At 39.3% G+C, this 15,169-nt stretch overlaps 2 protein-coding genes across 2 annotated transcripts; one reads left to right on the forward strand and one right to left on the reverse strand.

Moving 5' to 3' along the window:
* The first annotated feature begins 5,759 nt into the window (after nt 1-5,759).
* Nucleotides 5,760-8,952, forward strand: LOC107696904 (neurofilament medium polypeptide-like). Its single transcript, XM_016497473.1, has 3 exons — nt 5,760-6,770; nt 7,467-7,620; nt 7,695-8,952. Exons 1-3 carry the CDS (start codon nt 5,792-5,794, stop codon nt 8,626-8,628), a joined length of 2,067 nt encoding a protein of 688 aa, XP_016352959.1. The 5' UTR covers nt 5,760-5,791; the 3' UTR covers nt 8,629-8,952.
* A 3,107-nt stretch (nt 8,953-12,059) lies between these two features.
* LOC107696905 (neurofilament light polypeptide-like) lies at nt 12,060-15,168 on the reverse strand. Its single transcript, XM_016497474.1, has 4 exons — nt 13,903-15,168; nt 13,553-13,677; nt 13,035-13,381; nt 12,060-12,750 (listed from the first exon to the last, which is right to left on the reverse strand). Exons 1-4 carry the CDS (start codon nt 14,926-14,928, stop codon nt 12,515-12,517), a joined length of 1,734 nt encoding a protein of 577 aa, XP_016352960.1. The 5' UTR covers nt 14,929-15,168; the 3' UTR covers nt 12,060-12,514.
* Between the last annotated feature and the right edge of the window lies 1 nt (nt 15,169).

A 15,169-nucleotide genomic window follows, 5' to 3' on the forward strand; every position in this document is an offset into this window, starting at 1 on the left:
AGGAAAGTATCCCAACTAGGTACAAATGAATGCTTAAGTTACACATATAAAAATTCACAAAATATTTCCATATGTTAGTTAATTCATGACTGAATTAGGAAGCTTAAGTGGTGGTAAGCGTATTGATTTTGTGTAAATATTTATTTGTTTGTTTGTTTGTTTATGTGGATAATGTATTATTATTATTATTATTATTATTATTACACATTTAATATTTATATTCAACCATGTTAGTCATATTGAGATCAGATCTATTTCTCAAAAGAGACCAGGATCAGGTCCAGGAAGCATAAAAATATATTTATACAAAAAAAATATATATATAAAAAATTAATCAATTATTATTATGTGTAAGAGTAGTAGCAGATTATTTCATATTTATATTTATACATATTTATCTTTGTTTTATCAAGTTAGTCTGATTATTATCATTATTAGCGTTTATTATTATTATTATTAGTGTTTATTATTATGTGTTTATTTAGTGCTGTTAAACTATTAATAGCGATTAATCGCATCCAAAATAAAAGTTTTAGTGTACTTAATAAATGTGTGTACTGTGCATATTTATTATGTATATATAAATACACACACATGCATGTATACATTTCAGAAAAATATGTTATGTTTATATATTAGATATATTTATATGTAATATAAATTATATGAATATAAATATATACATGTAAATACATGTACATGTTTTCCAAATATATACTGTATGTGTGTATATTTATACATACATAATAAATCTACAAAGTACACACATATATATTATGTAAACAAAAACTTTTATTTTGGGTGTGATTAATCGCGATTAATCGTTTGGCAGCACTCATTTTTATTTAACCATGTAGTCCCATTAAAAAAAACTTTTTCAAAAGAGACCTGGATCAGATCCAGAAAGCACAAAAATACCTACAAAATATGAAGAAATCAAATATAATTATCAAATATATATTTTATCAAGTATATATATAGCAAGTATAAAAATATAAATAGATATATACATTTACTCAAAACACATTAAAATATGAAAATTCAAAAAGAAAGAAAGAAAGAAACTATCACTATTACAATATCATTTCTGATTCTACGGATTTAATCACAGTTTTACATTCACTAGAGTAATTAGATATTAAACTGAAAAATTAAGCTTCAGAAACATTCATAAGGCTGTGAACCCTGCTGCATTAGTAAGCATCCGGTGTTATGATTTATGCTATTACACCAATAGGGGGCGCTGTATACATACACACTACAGACGGACAGTGAGACGCAGAGGACAGACACAAAGAAAAAGATTATCCTCAAATGCTTGTTTGAAGAGACATTTGATCATAGAAGATCATAAAGGTACATAGAAACATCCACAGTAATGTTATCAGATCATGAGCTGTTGATTTCGTCTCTTAGTGATTTATTATTAGTGACAGTATAGTTCATTAGGTTGCTGCTGTAGTGATTTGAGTTTGCGTAGGTGAGTGTGAAAAGATCAATATACAATGATCATATCATGAGGAGTCACATTTTCCTCAACCTGAAATAAGAGTTCACTGTATGAGAACATAGGCCTACTGTAACTTTACTGTAAAGGTTCCTCTTTAGCCTTTATTCAAACTACACTGCAAAATATCTCATTCTGAACCTATGCAACTTCCTGGTGTCAGACAAGTGAAATCATCAACACATGCCTGTCCACATCTCAATGAAATAAAGATGAAAAACGGCTGTCAACAGCAGAACAATAAGAGTAAATCTGTCAAACGTTGTGCTGCTTCTGCTCCAGATCATTTCAGTCTGATCTGAAGAGTCTGAGAGGAACGTTTCAGCACAGATTGTGGCAAAGTCTCCAAGATGCTTCAAGAGACCTACCTGCAAAGCTACAGTACTGTTAACAGTTTAGGTTAAAGTGCTGTAAAATGAGGATACTGTCAAAATATAATGTCATAAATAGATTTTCTTTATCAATTAACTTCTATTTAAATTAAATTAAAATTTGGTGTGACCATCATTTGCGTTTAAACCAGCTTTTGCCCGTTTTTCAGATAGCTTTGCAGGTAGCTTTCTTGAAGCATCTTGGAGACGTTTGCCACAGTTCTTCTGGATTGAGTCTGTCTCAGTTTGTTCTGTTTCTTCACGTCATTCCAGACAGACTGATGATGATCAGATCAGATCTCTGTGTGCAGCACTGACTGTTGTCAGACAAATATCTCACTGAATTATTACAAGTAATGGCAAAATGAATGTTTGGAAATGTAAACTAATATTTCCTACTGACACACTACAGCAAAAGATAGAAATAACTGACTTAAACCCATTTTTAGCTGGTGAAAATAATAGTTTTCTAATCATTTTGGCCACCGCTGTATATAGCCTATACATGCATGTATATAAGAAAGATATCTGTAAAAAATGATGAACAAATCTGTAAAAGTCAATAATAAAGTCTCATCTTTGAATTTTATATTTTGTGGCGACTAAAATAGGAAATGTTTCCATTTATTCCCTTAACACATTGCATAATGCATAATCATCCTGCACATGCTATCTAATCTTAGGTAAATATGTTACAATTTATTCTTAAGGGGACATCTTCTCCTGTTTTTATTACCCTGTAGTTCGTTATTTATTATGAGAAAATTATGTTTTGTCTACATTATGGGAGCACATTTCCCCACAAGACTAGTAAAACATGCAATCACCCACAGTGTTGAGCAGCTAACGGTCCTCACGAGGAAAACAGCTTATTAAGCAGGCTCGATAACATGCTGATGAAAATCTAAAAATGCAGAAACTTTATACGAGTGTTTGGGGGGTATAAAATATCATTAGCTTAGTACAGAAACATTGCAGAGAAAAACAAATGTGTGTTTTGTAATGTTATCTTTCTCAGACTGACACACACACACGACATGAGCCTCACCTTTGTGTTCGGTGAGTACAGGTGCATCTCAATAAATTAGAATGTCGTGGAAAAGTTCATTTATTTCAGTAATTCAACTCAAATTGTGACAGTCGTGTGCTGCAGAGGGGCGGAGCTTGCGATTGTGTAGACGACCTGAAGGAAGACTGCGCGTGTGAGTCTGCAGGAAAAACAGTGCTGTCAGGTGCTGCTGACGGTAGGAGAGAGATGCTGACGGCCGGGGGAAGACTCTGTTCGCTTCCGCTGGGTTTGAGCGAGAAATGCAATACTCAAACCACCACCCTTTAACCTCACGAACACCTAGCGAGCGAACCAAAAGAGACTGTAATAATGCAAACATCTTTCTAGTACCACATTTATTAGAAAACATTTATTTTCTCCTCCATTTCGCACAAATACACCTCGTGTAGTACTATCTGTCTTACATTCCCATTCGTTTGCTCCGGTAATCGAGCTGTGTTGTGTTGTGTTGTGTCTGGCGCTGACTCAGCATCTCTGCAGCGCGCTATTGGCTCGCAGCCTGGGTTGAAGCATCGACGGCGCACTGTCTAAGCACTCAAAAGCATGACTGTGCAATTTTATAGCCTGCAAAAAGCAACTTTGTTGGGCCTTACAATTACATTTGAGTGTCTAGTGTTCCACTGCGGCAGGCGATTCCCTATCGCGAAATCAACATAAGTCAGACATATGAGGCGAATGAGATACTAGAGAGAGAGAGTGTGTGTGTGTGTGTGTGTGTGTGTGTGCGCGCGCGCGTTTTTGTGACAAATGAGGACATGTGTGTGTGTGTGTGTGTGTGTGTGTGTGTGTGCGTGTGTGTGTTATATATGCTTCCATCATCCAAGAACTAAATCTGGATGTGATCATCACTGTCATTAGCAAAAGGCCACTTTCCTCTCTTGATTGTCAGGTTCATATTTTCTATTGATTACCTATAATTTGTATTGATCAAGTTCCTTTGCGAAAGCTTCTCGTAACCTCTGACATATGTGTACTGTATTTCCCATCATGCCTCACTGCTGCCAGTATGTATGCTGATTTTACTCGCCATGGCTATTATCTGGTTAAATTATTTAAGTGCATGGTAAACTACTGTTTTATTGGGTTAGTCTTATTATCATCATCATATATTAATATCACAACATCTTGGAGATTTGCACCCTGCTAAACTTCTTTTAATATACATTTACATTACTATTCAAGATGTGTTTTGATCCTCTGGGAACTTCCTTATGAGGAAGATGTAATTATTATTTTAGGAAGGCTCTTGGTCGTTTATTATGCATTGGAGTGAAAAGACTCCCGTGTGATCTGTAAAATGAATTAGAAAACTTCTTATAACCTTGGTACTTTGCTGCATTATTGAAAATTCCTGACAACACAAGGCCAAATCCTCAGTGCATCAGCTCAGGCTGACAGCCGAATGGCTTTGTCTTGGCATGTGCACCGATTCAAGAGCGTCAGTGTCTATAGTAAAGCAAAATATCTTTAATAATGTGATCAGTTAAAGAGGTCAATGTTATTATGCATGCAGTTTCATGAGTGCATATTAATTCAGAGACTAAATAGAATATATAATAAAATGATATAAACTTATTACATATATAATAAAATTACATATAACAAAATTATTTGTCAGCCATTATTATTTAAACTAAAAACAGAAAAGTTTATTAACAACGATAACCAGTTACAGCATCTAAAAATTCCCTATATATTTTCATACATTTTAAGGTCAAATTTTAATTAAAATAATAATAACCTTGCATTATGATTATCTTGTCATTAACTTTATGTTCTTATTTATTTGTTTGTTTGCTTTCATTGAAATTTTTTTTTGTAATGTAGCGCTGCGTCGTTCAGCCTGTGATAAATATTTATTATATTTTGTTCACTCACTTCACCTCACTGTAGAAACTGCATTTTGTGTATTTGCATTGCTCTGCATGTGCAATAAACCTGACTTTGCTTAAGTTTGCATGCATAAAAATACCAAAGATATTTAAAATGAATCCGAAGCAAAATTTATTGGCAAAGAATGTTGCACTTGCAAGGCATTTAACTTGGTGGTTTGATCCAAAGGACACAGCTAATTCAGAATAGGGCTAAAGGCAAGTTCTACACAAAGATTGGAAATATTTATTTCTTTTTATTAAATACTGATGGAGCAAATAAATATGTTGTACTCAAAACAGCATTTTTAAATCTTTTATTTTCACATAAAATCACAACATTTCTAGAAAGATAGATTATTTTTTTAAAGAAGTTAAAATAATTTTTTGAGCATCGTGTGACACTGAAGACTGGAGTAATGATGCTAAAAATTCAGCTTTGCTTCACAGGAATAAATTACATTTTACAATATATTGAAATATAACCCAGCTCTTTTAAAAAGTAATAATATTTCACAATATTACTGTATTTTTGATTGAATAAATGCAGAGACTTTTTTTTACAAAAACATTAAAAATATCTTAATTTATCCAAACTTTTCACACACAATACACGTTTAATCATGTAGATAAAGATTGCAGCTAGAGTGAGCATATAAAGTCTAGCTGCAATAAGTGATTTAAAAAGAGAGAAAAAATGCACTAAACAACATGTGATACATCTGAGTCGGTTTTAATGATGCAGAAAGTCACAGCCTCTTGACTTCACCTTTTATACAATTTTAAAAGACTTCGACTGTTTTGGGGCACTGAGGTGAATTGCTGAGCAACCCAACGACCTCCATCTTCGTCGATTTTCCAAGGGGAGGGTGCTGCTCTTGCCTCGTTGACAAAGTAAGCCGGCGTATAAATACAACAGGACAGAACGCAACCATGCCCTCACCACACCACCAATTCACAAGCACCATTCACCATGGACATGATAGTGGCCTCCCGCAGAAGGGCTCTGGAGACACGGAGTAACCGCGCGCCGTCCTCCACTATGCGCTCGTGGGCTAAAAGCAGTCCTCTGTCTTTCAAAAGATCCACAAATATGGCCGCATCCAGGGCTGCGTACAGCCCCGCCGTGCTCGCGTCTCCGGAAGGCTTCGAGCTGAGCGCGGCGCTCAGTGGAGATCCGGTGCGCAGTAACGAGAAGGAGCAGCTCCAGGGGCTCAACGACCGCTTCGCCAGCTACATCGACAAGGTTCGCTTCCTCGAGGAGCAAAACAAGCAGCTGGAGGCAGAGATCCAAGCGCTGAAGCAGCAGAACTTTTCGCAGTCCCTGCAAAGCGATGCGTACGACCGCGAGCTCCAAGACCTGCGCTGCGCCCTGGAACAGCTCCACAAAGAGAAGGCGCAGATGCTGCTCGACACGGACCACGTGGATGAGGATCTGCAGCGGCTCCGGGAGCGCTACGAAGATGAAGCCAGGCTCAGGGAGCACACGGAGGCTGCGATCCGGGGCATGAAGAAAAACAAGGACGACTCGCTTCTGATGAAGCAGGAGTTGGAAAGGAAGGTCCAGGCGCTCGTGAACGAAATGGACTTCTTGCGGCAGAACCACGGGGAGGAGATCAGCGAGCTTCTGGCTCAGCTTCAAGCCGCGCAGGTACCGGTGGTGGAGATGAGGGACCTCCAGAAGACCGACATCACCTCTGCGCTCCGGGAGATCCGCGCGCAACTGGACGGGCTCTCCTCCAAGAACCTCCAGCAGGCCGAAGAGGTGTTCAAGTGCCGCTATGCCATGCTGACGGACGCCTCGGAACACAACAAGGATGCTATGAAGTCTATACGGGACGAGATCGCAGACTACCGCCGTCAGATCCAAGCCAAGAACATTGAGCTGGAGGCTCTTCGTGGCACCAAAGATTCATTGGAAAGGCAGCTGCATGATTCAAGTATTAAATGTATAAAATTTTAACTAATTAATAAATTAATACAAAAATAAAATACACAATTATATATTTTACGCATAGTTTTATACAAAATAATCATTACATTTAATTTAATTTAAATTCGAAAGAATTCAAATGTGTTCTCGTTGTTTTATGATTTGTATAAGATCTGGAAAAAAACTCAAAACAAATCCTTCTGCACTAGTATGATGTAAGTGTAAATAGTGCAGTTGCGCGTCGCGCAATCACTTGAAATACTGGCTTTCGAATGCTTTTACGTAGTTTTCATGATATGACGATAGTGTTTTGTTCTTAGTGTGTGTTTATTTGCTGATTCAAAGGCACATGGCTGTGTTGCAAAATATAGGATGGCCCAAAAATGCTGCACACTAGGTTTTAAACCGCAGCCATTATTTCACATGTGGTTTGCGCACTGCGTGCGTAATCATGCGCAACGAGCAGTGCGCATACTTTTTACTAGCGCTGCAGGATTTCATTTTAGTGGCCTGTTGACTTAGTTTGAGCCAGACCTGGTATGATTTATAAAACAAGTTCATCAAACGGATGTGGGGTGCTGCACTGCGTACTAAAAGAACCAAATGAGAACTTTAATTAATTTAGTTGCTTATTAAAAGTTGTTTCATAAAAGTAAACAGATTAATTTTAGTCAGTACTTCTTGTTTAAATTTAAGTGCAATCTAATGAAGTTGTGAATTGATTTATTGCATCTGCTTCAACAGGAAATGATTCACCAATTGGAAAATGATCTGAAAGGAACAAAATGGGAAATGGCTCGTCATCTTCGGGAATATCAAGATCTGCTTAATGTCAAGATGGCACTGGATGCTGAAATAGCAGCTTACAGGTAGAGTTGTGCTCCTTTTTGCTCTATTGCATGTCGTTGATTTGATTAATGACAGTTTTCTCTCTCAAATGTAGGAAAATGCTGGAGGGTGAGGAGACGCGCTTCCGTACCGTCCCCGGACGTATTTCAACCCCCGTGTTTGCCTACAGCCAGCCTAAAACCTCTAAGGTCAAACATAAAATAGTGGAGGAGATCATCCAGGAGACCAAAGGAGAGAGTGACCTTGACGATGATCTGGCAGAGGTGGCTAAAGAAGTGGCGGAAGAAGCTGGTGAGGGTGAAGAGGAGGAAAAGGAGGAAGAGATTGTCACCGCCAGTGAGGCCAAAGTGAGTTCTGCTGCTCCTGAGGCTGAAGAAGAGGAAGAGGCAGAAGGAGGAGAAGAGGAAGAAACAGAAGCTGCTGAGGAGGAAGAGGAAGCAGAAGAGGGGGAAGAAGCGGAAGAAGGTGAGGAGGAAGAGGAACAACAAGTGGAAGTGATCGAGGAGACAGAACTCTGTGGTGATACATCTCCAACAGCAGAGAAAGAAGGCAGCGAGAAAGACGAAGAAGAAAAGAAAGAGGAGGAGGAGGAGGAGGGTGGTGAAGAACAAGAGGCAGAGAGTAAAGAAGAAACCAAAGATGATGAGGAGGAGAAAGAAGAAGCTGATGAAAAAGAGGAGACCAAATCCGAAGGAGATGAAGAGAAGAAAGATGAGTCTGGAGGAGAGGAAACGAAGGCTGATTCAGAGAAGAGTGACAACAAGAGCGATTCAGAAGAAGACGAGAAGAAATCAGCAGAAAAGGAGAAACCAGTAGAAGAAAAAGAAGAAGAAAAGGAAGAAGCCAGTCCGAAAGAAGAGGTCCAAACCAGAACAGTGGAAACCATCACCAATGGAGACAAGGAGAGCAAACCTGACACAGAGAAAGAGAAGAAGTCCGAGGAAAAGCCTCAGGAGAAAAAGAAAGTCACCAAGAAGGTGGAGAAAGTCAGTCTGCAGGCAAAGAAGGAAATCAAAGGAAAAGACTGATGCAAATGACTTTGACAGGGAATTAGTTATAATCAATTGTTAGAAATAATTCTATTTGATGCAAATGGCGTTTGATGCATCTAGCAAAAATAATTGCATGCATGGTAATGACTGACTTGCATGTGTGGTCTGGAGCCATGCTGAGCCGTCGCGACTGAAACAGAAACTATAACGCGTTTGAATTAATGTGCAAGTACATTTATGCTGCTAATGACTCGAATGGTGAGAGATTTTACACGAATGTGAAGTTCTTCAGCAGTTGTTTGGCAATAATGGTGCTATAATATCATCACTCGCAGGCGTACTTTGAGCTGTAACTCCATTTCATTATTTCAAATGATATGATGTCTTTCTAGTATACTTCTTGCCTTAAGACATAATGCACTGACTCAATGATAAGACTCGGTTTGTTAACATGAAACACAACAGCTGTTAGCAATGATACTGTGAAAGCTAAAGGTGCTGCTCTTTGCAATACCACCTCAATCAATAAAAGCTCATCAAGACCTTACAAAACTCCTGTGCGTTTGAATTTATTCTACTGTACACTGCTGTTCAGAAGCTTGTCTCTTATGTCTCAGAAGTCTCTTATGCTCATCAAAAATACTGGGAAAACGGTGAAATATTATTACAATTTAAAGTAAAAGTTTCCAATGTAAAACTTTTTAAAATAGAATTTATTCCTGTGATTCAAAGCTGAATTACTCCAGTCTTCAGTGTCACATGATCCTTCAGAAATCATTCTCTTATGCTGATTTGCTGCTCGAGAAACATTTCTCGTAAATGTTGAAAACAACAGGGTTGTTAGAGTTAACTTAAAATTCTAAATCATGTCCGTGACTTGAAATCAAATACATTTAACTAAAATAATATCAAAGGCAACATTTCTTATTTTTGCTTGAAGTAAAATAACTAAAACCAATAAATAAAAATTAATAAAAACTACAGACATTTGTTTAAAAAAAAAAAAACTAATAAAAATGACAAAAATAAAAAACAATACAAAAACTTTTAAAATTAAAATGATAACAGGAAATATCAAATAATATCTAATTAAAAATATGAACAAAAACTATAATAGTATATCAATGATACTAAAATAACACTGGAAAACAGTTGCGCTGCTTAATATTTTGTATTGACCATGTTTTTTCGCCATTTTCTTCCAGATTTATTGATAAAAAGGAAGTTTAAAAACTGCATTTATTTGAAATTGAAATTTGTAACATTATAAATGTATTTACTGTCTCTTTTGACCAATTTAATGCATCCTCGCTGAATAAAAGTATTAATGTTTCTTAATAGAACCAAATAGCACAAAGATTATCACAAAAAAAGTAAGTTCACACATAAACCTAAACATTTATATTTTGTCACAAAGTCAGCAGTGCAACCCACAATTCACAAAGTTGCTTCTCTTACTGCTTTCATAAAATGCTTCCTGCATAATAAAAATATTAAGATTACAAATTTCCTTTAAAAAGGTTATCCTTCCATTAGACGATAAAATCCTTTACATGTAAACTAAGATTAAAAGTTGGCAATAAAACCTTCATTTTTCTACATGGGCAAATGCAAAGAATGACAGCTAGACCGAAAAAGTGAAGCATGACTAATCTCACAAACGTTTCATCATGACATGGACATTAATCACATTTTTCTTCTCAAACGAGACCAGTCTCTATCTCCCACCATTAGTGTGACACTGTGTAGCTCTCAATTAGGATAATGGAGAACATGTGCTGCACTGGCTTGTTAGAGCTTGAGCCAAGTGCTCTGGATCATCAGGTAACTGAATTTGTCGCTGAGGGGGCAGTAATTGGATTTGCATGCTTAAAAACACTAATTCTGCAATGCAAACGTTACATCAATACAGATTTGTGCTGATCACCGGGTCCGGCTTGGGATCACAACTGGGTGACTGCGGCAGGCCGTTTGGCTGACACACTTAGTGCACAGTGGTTATAGTTCATGGATGAACTCTAATAGGGTTCAAACCTACAACTTTCAGTTAACAGCTCAGATTTTTACCACTCACCTGGTGCATACGTGCATGGATGTGGGACTCCAAAGCTGTGCTTTCTGTGGATTCTGCTCTGTGCTGTTCAAGTGCTGAATGTGCACATTGAATTATATTGCATTCAATGCATTATATTGATTACAGCTGTCATGAATAAATAATCAATGCACAGCGCTGTACTTGAGTTGATGGCTGCATACTAGCACAATTAGTGGGTTGTAGTGTACCTGATTGAGAACAGGGGCCGTGCTTGGAATAGCACTATCTCTGCAGTATGCAATATATATTGTGTGCAGTATGCACATTTTCTGTATGCCTTAAATATATGGATTACCTAAAATGTGCAGCAAACAACAGAGCACACTACATGGGACACTGCATCCCACAATGCATCGTGCTCAAACTTCATTACAAATGAACCGGAAGCAATTTTTCAGGATTTAAAGCAATAGTTCACCCTAAAATGTAAAATTTGCCTTTTCTTCCATCAAAGATATAGATGAGTTTGTTTCTTCATCGGAGCAAATTTGGAGAAATGTAGCATTACATCACTTGCTCTTCGATGGATCCTCTGCAGTGAATGGGTGCCGTCAGAATGAGAGTCCAAGCAGCGCATAAAAACATCACAATAATCCACAAGTAATCCACAGCACTCCAGTCCATCAGTTAACATCTTGTGAAGTGAAAAACTGAGTGTTTGTAAGAAACAAATCCATTATTATGGTGTTTTAATTTAAAACCTTTGCTTCAGGCCAAAATACCAGTCCAAAATCGATAATATTCCTTCTTCCAGTGAAAAGTCCATCCCCTGTTGTCCTCTCACATCAAAATCCACCCACATATTTGTTTATACATAGACTGTTTTGGCTTGTAAACTGTGTTTGATCTGTGCAGATTTCTCTCCTGATTCAAACAAGATGACTTTTTCACTAGAGAAAGTAATATTAGGGCTAGAAGGTAAAAACGCCTTAATGACTGATTTGTTTCTTACAAACACTCAGTTTTTCATTTCACAAGATTTTAATTGATGGTCGTGTAGATTACTTGTGGATTATTGTAATGTTTTTATCAGCTGTTTGGACTCTCATTCTGACTGCACCCATTCACTGCAGAGGATCCATTGCTGAGCAAGTAATGTAATGCTAAATATCTCCAAATCTATTCAGATGAAGAAACAAACTCATCTACATCTTGGACAGCCTGAGGTTGAGTATATTTTAGCAAATTTTTAAGTTTTGGTGACTGATTCCTTTAATCAAATAGGCCCGCAAAGTAAAAACTAGATGCCACTCGATGAATTATGCATGCCACATAACTTAATTTGTTCTATGTCACATAATACCATAGCATACATTGTACACTGCACAGTTGGCATAGGCAGAAAAACAACAACAGAGCAACACACCAAGTTAAGGAGGTTTATCAAGTTTTTATTGGTAGGCAATGAGCCTTTCTTTGAGGATCTGGTCTAAGGCATTTTGAATACTAAGCACACTTGTGTTATCATAGGCAGTTGACAGTGTGATTAATGCTGAAGGCATACAGACACAATGCTCAAAGAATATTATTTGCATTTCAATAAATAAAAAGGCAATCGAAACAACACAAGCAACCTGCAATTACAGCTTCCCTGCCAAGCGCAAACGTTAGACATGTCTTCATGCATAGGCTACTCTGGCTTTGGCCAAACTCTATAGTTGCATTTATTATTCTCATCTGCGTATATAGTTTGCTTTTAATTTGAACTGAATCTGAAATCGAGCAGCAGGACACAGTGAAGTTGTTGTTGAGATGTCTGCATGTGTGAGATACATGCACGAGGTTTGATCACCTCCAGATAGCACCAGGGGTTTTGGTCCGGTGTGTTTACTTCTCTTTTGGCTTGGCTTTCTCATCTTTACTCTCTTTTGTCTCTCCTCCTTTCTTTTTCTCCTCTTCTTTTCCAGCGTCATCCTTCTCATCCTCATCTTCTTCTTCACCTTCACATTCTTCACCCTTTCCTCCTTCCTCTCCCTCTTTTCCTGCTTCTTTTCCTTCTTCCTCTTCCTGTTCTCCTTTATCCTCACCTTCTTCCTCTCCTCCCTCTTCACCTCCTTCTTCACCTGTAAAAGAGACAATAGGGTACAAATGTCAGCACTGAAAAAGGACTGGGTGTTACAAAAATTATATTTAGCATTTTGATTATATATGATAAATACATTCAAAATCTAGTTATAATCAACTTTTCTCACTAAATGAAGAGAAAAATGTAATATGAAAAATAAAATCATTTAAAATTAAATCTTTTTTTATTTATATGCACCACTATACAATAATAAATCAACAGTGATTTAAATTAAATTAAAATAAATTATATACAATGTATAAAAAAACAAATGATCCTCACCCTCTTCTTTTTCTTCTTCCTCCTCCTCCTCCTTCTCACCCTCTTCTTCTTCCTCCTCCTTCTCACCCTCTTCCTCCTCTACCTCCTCCTCCTCTTCCTCTTCTTCTTTCTCTGGACTTGCCCCGGCCTCCTGTGCCTTGCTGGCTTCAATGATTTCATCTGGTGTGGCAGAGTAGCTCATCAGTCTGGTTCCCAGAAGATAGGGGGCGCCAGAGGTCAGGCTGGCCTGCACTGAGAACACGGGACGGCCAAAAGAAGGAGTGGCGGCGATGGAGGGAGAAAACACACTGGAGATCCCGCCAATACCGCCCACGTTGAAGCGTGTTTCTTCTCCTTCTAGAAGCTTCCTGATGGAATGTAAACACACTTATATTCAAGATATATTTAAGTTTGGGGGAGATCAAATGTTATCAATGTAAAAAAACATATTGATTGACCAATTTTACGGCCTTGGTTATATAGATTACACATGTCAATTGCAACAAAGGTTTTACTACAAAACTGTTGATGTTACTAACCTGTAAGCAGCAATCTCAATGTCCAAGGCCATTTTCACATTGAGAAGGTCCTGATATTCTTTGAGGTAATGGGCCATTTCACTCTTCATGGTCCTTAGCTCATTCTCCAAGTCACTGATGGTGTCCTGTCCGGGCAAAAAAGTATTTAAAGACCAAAGTTTAGCTTTTTATAGAGCAGAATTGCAGTATTTAGCTTTCCTGTAGCTGAAACAGTGGAACATGGCCCTAACAATGCCAAGATCATGGGTTCAGTGAAAATCAAGAACTGATAAAATGTGTACTATGAATGCAATGTAAGTCACTTTGGATCTGCCAAATGCATATATTGTACATGTAGTTATCATTCTGACCTGTAGGGCGGCGATCTCTGCGCTCTGTTTCTCCTCGACCTCTTGCAATTGTCGCTCCAGAGCTTGGTTCAAGCCCTGGCATGCTTCGATCTCCAGGTCTCGAGCTTTCAGGAGGCGACGATACTCCCCAGCCTCGTCTTTAGCAGTGCGGATGTTCTCCGTGTGTTTGACCGTGTCACCCGCCATGGTGCTCACCTTCCCACGGAACCACTCCTCCGCAGCCTGGATGTTCTGCTGAGCCAGGCGCTCATACTGACCTCGGATATCTCGGAGAGCTACCGAGAGGTCCGGTTTGGCCACTTCCATCTCCACGGACACCTGGGCGCTGTATTGCACCTGGGCTTGGAGCTCGGCGATTTCACTTTCGTGGAGCCTCTTGAGGAAGGCCAGCTCATCCAGAAGATTGTCAGCCCTTTTTTCGAGCTCAGAGCGGGCCAATGCTGCATCGTCCGCCCCCTTCCTGGCATCCACCAGCCGTCTTTCGGCTTCCTCACGGGCCAGGACTTCTTCTTCGTAGCGACCCTGCAAGGCCTTTAGCGCCTCTTCCAGTCGGTCCCGCCTTTCTTGAGCCACTTGGCGCTCCCTACGGGCCTCGTCTACGGCCGCACGGAGTTCCCTCGCCTCTTGCTCGTACAGCCCCCTGAGACGGGAGGGTTCGCAGTGTCTCTGGCGCAACAAGAGCAGCTCTGCCTCCAGGGCACGGTTCTGGAGCTCCAGGCCATGCACGCGCTCAATGAAGCCAACAAAGCGGTCATTAAGGTCCTGAAGTTGAACCCTCTCCTGCGTCCGCACTGTTTTGAACTCTGAGCTCAGCTGAGAGGCCTGGCTCAGGTCCAGATCTGGTGATGCAGCAGAAAGCTGCAGACCTGCTGAGGAGGACAGAACCGAGGCACGGGACGGGGATGAATAGGTCGAATAGACGGAGCGAGAGCGACTGCTTCCTCCGCTGAAGGGCATCCCGCTGTGTACCACCACCCTCCTCCGCTGCACAGATGGCAGATAGGGGTTGTAACTCAAGGAGCTCATGTTTGTTGAAGAGAGAAGAGAGCAGAGACGGTTTCCGTAGTGCTGCTGCTGCTGCTGTGGAGAGAGGTCTGCGAGGATGCAGCGGCACTGGCAGGGCTTTTTATAGCAGGCGACAAGACTCTGACGCAGAGCTTTTTACTGACAGCATGAATCGATTACCTTCCAGTCCGGGCTGGGATGGGTTCTCGGGGAGTGGAGGGGGAAATTACAGAAATGGATTGGCAATGCAATGCGAGAACGA

This window comes from Sinocyclocheilus anshuiensis, unplaced genomic scaffold (assembly GCF_001515605.1).
Source record: "Sinocyclocheilus anshuiensis isolate Anshui unplaced genomic scaffold, SAMN03320099.WGS_v1.1 scaffold1083, whole genome shotgun sequence".
In the NCBI taxonomy this organism is placed as follows: domain Eukaryota; kingdom Metazoa; phylum Chordata; class Actinopteri; order Cypriniformes; family Cyprinidae; genus Sinocyclocheilus; species Sinocyclocheilus anshuiensis.